Source organism: Gastrolobium bilobum, unplaced genomic scaffold (assembly GCF_033153095.1).
Source record: "Gastrolobium bilobum isolate Gb01-03AN ecotype WA unplaced genomic scaffold, APGP_CSIRO_Gbil_v1 utg15927, whole genome shotgun sequence".
Classification (NCBI taxonomy): Eukaryota; Viridiplantae; Streptophyta; class Magnoliopsida; order Fabales; family Fabaceae; genus Gastrolobium; species Gastrolobium bilobum.
The window spans coordinates 123,816-127,993 of NW_026898198.1; the positions used below are offsets into that span (position 1 = coordinate 123,816).

General features: G+C 36.4%; 1 protein-coding gene across 1 annotated transcript; it reads right to left on the minus strand.

The window, feature by feature from the left end:
* Positions 1-1,066: 1,066 nt before the first annotated feature.
* On the minus strand, positions 1,067-3,608 carry LOC133313750 (phosphatidylglycerophosphate phosphatase PTPMT2-like). Its single transcript, XM_061515159.1, has 7 exons — positions 3,532-3,608; positions 3,193-3,435; positions 2,832-2,954; positions 2,463-2,556; positions 2,249-2,331; positions 2,072-2,161; positions 1,067-1,925 (listed from the first exon to the last, which is right to left on the minus strand). The coding sequence occupies exons 2-7, from the start codon at positions 3,391-3,393 to the stop codon at positions 1,665-1,667; spliced, it is 852 nt and encodes a 283-aa protein (XP_061371143.1). The 5' UTR covers positions 3,394-3,435; positions 3,532-3,608; the 3' UTR covers positions 1,067-1,664.
* Between the last annotated feature and the right edge of the window lie 570 nt (positions 3,609-4,178).

Genomic DNA, 4,178 nt, shown 5'->3' on the forward strand with positions numbered 1-4,178 from the left:
ATAAAGTCCTGAATAACCTAACAGTCCTCACATAACTTTACTGCTTCATTTACCTCTGATCATTGTTCATCATGTGTTGAATCGCACATAAATTAGTTAAGCCATTTTATAAGCCGTTGTTTTCACCCCTTGAGTTGTTAATTGACAGCAAATACCAACTACATAGTTCTCTATGTGTATTTGTAAATTCTCCATTCGCGATAATTGAGCTGATTACTTATCTTCAGTTTATAATATATGCATTCATGTTTCCAAAAAAAATAAAAAATAATATATGCATTCAACTTTCAATTTGGTCTTCGAATAATTTTCGAATCATTAATTTGGTCTTCAAAAGATTAATAATATTAAACTATTACTCAAACAATGTTTGATCATTGAACGACATCATTCTAGACTCAGTAAATAGTAAGTTTTAAGCGGTTTGTGGGCATAGTGTGAGAACCCTTCAGACCCGGCTTGCTGGGACCGAACTCTGAAGCCTATCCTAAAAGGCTAAAACAAATCATAGTTATGTAGTGTAAAAAGGAAAACGTTTCACTAAAACCATCTTCTCTTTAAACTGAGCAAGTGTATTCATTCTGTGGAGAAACATAACAAGTTATGTATGGAAAATTAATATTCAACCTTATCGTTCAGGTATGACATATTTTTATTAGGTCGTGGGATACAAGATGGAGCCTAATTGCGCATCTTGTAGTGTGGACCTTTCTGCATGCATTCTGTGTCTGGAAACAGTACTAGCAAAAGCCCAAATTTAGCACGAATGGCCCATGATTTGGAGCGAATGTTACAGTCACACTGCCTACAAATCTAGAATATAAGGCCGGACTGATAACTGTTATCCAAAACATTTTTTCGTTTTCAAATATATAAAATGTAAAAAATTTGTTTGGGTGTCTATGTTTTATTCGATTCTATTGAAAACATATTCTTTTAAAGATAAAAATCACGAACATTTTTTAATTGTTTATATTTTCTTTATCATATTCTCATTCACATCAAATTCCACTAATAATTTCCCCCACCCACCTTACGCATCCCCATTCCCACCACAAGTCCGCCGCCACCATTGTGGTTGCTGCCTTCTAAACTTAATGCCCAAACCCAAGCCTTTAGATGAATTCCTAGCGAAACCGGTGCATTAGAGAAAGTGATCTATCTTTTGACAGGGAAGAGCATTGACATATTAGTAACCTGCTTTACTTGGTTTATTCGGACTGATGACAATGAGGAACCCTTTCCGATGTCTCTTCCTAGTCAAAAGAAACTGAAGCAGTAGACAGAATCTGCAACAGCCTGCTGAGTTTCGGGGTGCAAATTAGTCAAAGTGCAATGAAATTGGCTACGGTTTTGTTACCAGTAAAGACGAGTAACAGTTCAGACACCACCTGACAATTTCTGTTGAATTCATAACTTGCACGAGGATTTCACTTGGATTAAGAAAACATGCAAAAGGCATTTATATGTACAAGAGAACTACTAACATGTTCCTCTGAACCTGTAACACAACATTGGAGAAATCTTCGCTCCTATCTATAAATCCTCTCTTCATGTAACACAATTGTACCGACCCTGTGGGAAATTATCAAACTTCACTTATTTCCATGATCATCTTCTGTACAGGCCACCTGCTTGACATGACATGAACATGTCAAGCTGACTTAGCAAGCACGTGACTCAGAAACTGGCAGCCGCCTTGCCTCTGGTACACAACTACCCGATACTTTTAAGGATGCAAACAGGCAAGATAGTCTTGCTATCATGGGCTTAGTCTTTTGCACTTTAGGAACAATGGCCAGCTCCATACTAGCATCGCATGTGCTATGATAGCCTTCAAGATCATCTTTGGTTATAAGAACTGTGTCCGCAGAGGGAGAGTGTGGTAAAGGAGAAGTTCTGCGCTTGTTATAGTCTTGAACAGCCTGTTTATAGTACATGCAAAGATTACACAAAAACTGAATGCCAAGGAGAGAAATCATCACCCAAAAAGAACTACAATCACTGTACTGCCTCACTAGCCTTCTAGAAGGCAGGGGCGCGAAAACACAAAAAAGAAACTGGGTTATACCTTCCATTGTGACGGTGCTAGTAGAACTCTAGGTCTTTGAGAACGCACATATTCCAGGGCAGCAGCAGGTGTCATGTGCTTGTATTCAACCTATAAAACATAAGTAGATCATAAAATTACCAGATAACAACTTGAAGCTTCAGCCACAACTCTCAATCATAAAGATCATAAAATTACCAGATAACAAAGCACAACTGTCGTACTCCTCCCCCGCCCAGCTTTACAGTGAACATAAGTAGTTTTGCCGCAAGTTGCATTCTCTGTACCAAAATACAAAGGTAATACTAAAAAAACTACATCTCAGCACATAAAAAACCCCATTGATAGATTAATTTACAAACCCCATCCCCCCCCCCCCCCAAAAAAAAAAAAAAAAAGAAGAAAAACCCACGATGAATGAACTGCACAGCCCGGCTGATATCCACAAATGAGGGGGCAAACAGATAATCCCTTGTGGGAATTACCAAATGTTCAATTCCATGAGCCTGAAACAAATTAAGCAAATAAACCTAGATATCAGTAACAGTTTTAGCCTAAAAAACAGATGTAGCAAAGACATTATGAAACTACAGTACTTATGTGAAAATTCATTACTCCTGCATCAATTAAATAGACAAAGCCCCACAAATATGCTCTTCATTGGACATCAGAGATTCCACAACTTCCTAATGGAAAATAAGTATGCTTTCTACATTACATATAAGAAGCACACAAAATGCATAGACGAGACAGTCTAAAAAGAAAAAGGAATAACACTTACATGATACAATGACGATTGCACCAAAGTTTCATAGGGTTCATTCAGAGTAATTACACCACCCACACCAAGCTCCTTCAAGTGAGGAACATGTTTGGGGAACGGGACTGCGCCCAACAATAAAAACTGAAAAAAAATAAATAATTTTTTTTTAATAAAACCTCAAAGCACACTTCACCCCATATCATAGAACATTCAGCAGCATGAGCACCAAAACTAAGGATCCATTTTCAAATATCATTCTCAGCAAATAAGGCCAAATTTCAAACAACAGGTTATACTATTACTAATTCAAAACAATAAAACCAGAGAGTCAAATTAAAGAATAAAACCATCACGAAAGAAGATGAAGACAGAGCAAAACCTCATCAACTTGATCCCACCACCTGAACTCAGCTTCAATCTTGTTACGAAGCACATTATACAAAAGTGTCGGATAAAACAGGATCCGTGCACCTGCTCCGACCAACGCTCTCTTTGCATCAACCCTCACAATCTGCCTCTCGTACTTCTCCTCTTCTTCATCCCTACTACACTCCGCATCGTCCAATTCCTCGATCTTCATCGCACGCAGCAAATTGAGCCACAAAAAGAATAAGGAAAAACCCTAAAACCACAACCACGATCCCAATTCACATAAGGATGCATTAAGATCAGTTAAAAACCTAAAAATTCAAGAGACAAAATCAAAAAGCAATCTTACCTTACCACTGACTTGGGAATCAAGGAAGACGCAAAATCGAAAGTTAGCAAGAAATGGAAACGATGGGAGAAGAGAGAAAGAGGAATCTGAGGCTCTGAGAGAGTGCTGAAATGTTAATAAGAGTAGAGAGTAAGGGTACCGAACAAAAAAGCCCTCTGAGTTGGGGATTATCACCAAAGAAAATACCCTTCTATTTGTGTTAACCAAGAGGTCGAGGGTGTGCTTTTTAGTAATTATCATTTATTATAATTAGTCAATGGCCTAAAATTGATGAAATAACAATAACATTGGTAATTACTAATTATCCATTTCTATAGATAATTGAACCAACGTTAGACCAACCAAACCCATAAATTGCTTTCCTTCAAATTGAGCAATCTTTCTCTCTTACAACCACAAATTTCCATAATATAAATGATAAGGAGAATTATGTGAACCACATATAATGCCTAATTTTATTTTTAATTTAAATTTTAAATAAAAAATATTAATTTGTGTCTTTCTCTTACTTAAAATGACACAAAATATATATCTTTTTAAAATGACAAATATTTTTCACAATTATATAATAGTTTAACTTCTCAAATCAGTAAACCTTATTGATCTAAAACTAAACAATTATGTTATCAAAAAAAAAAAAACTAAAC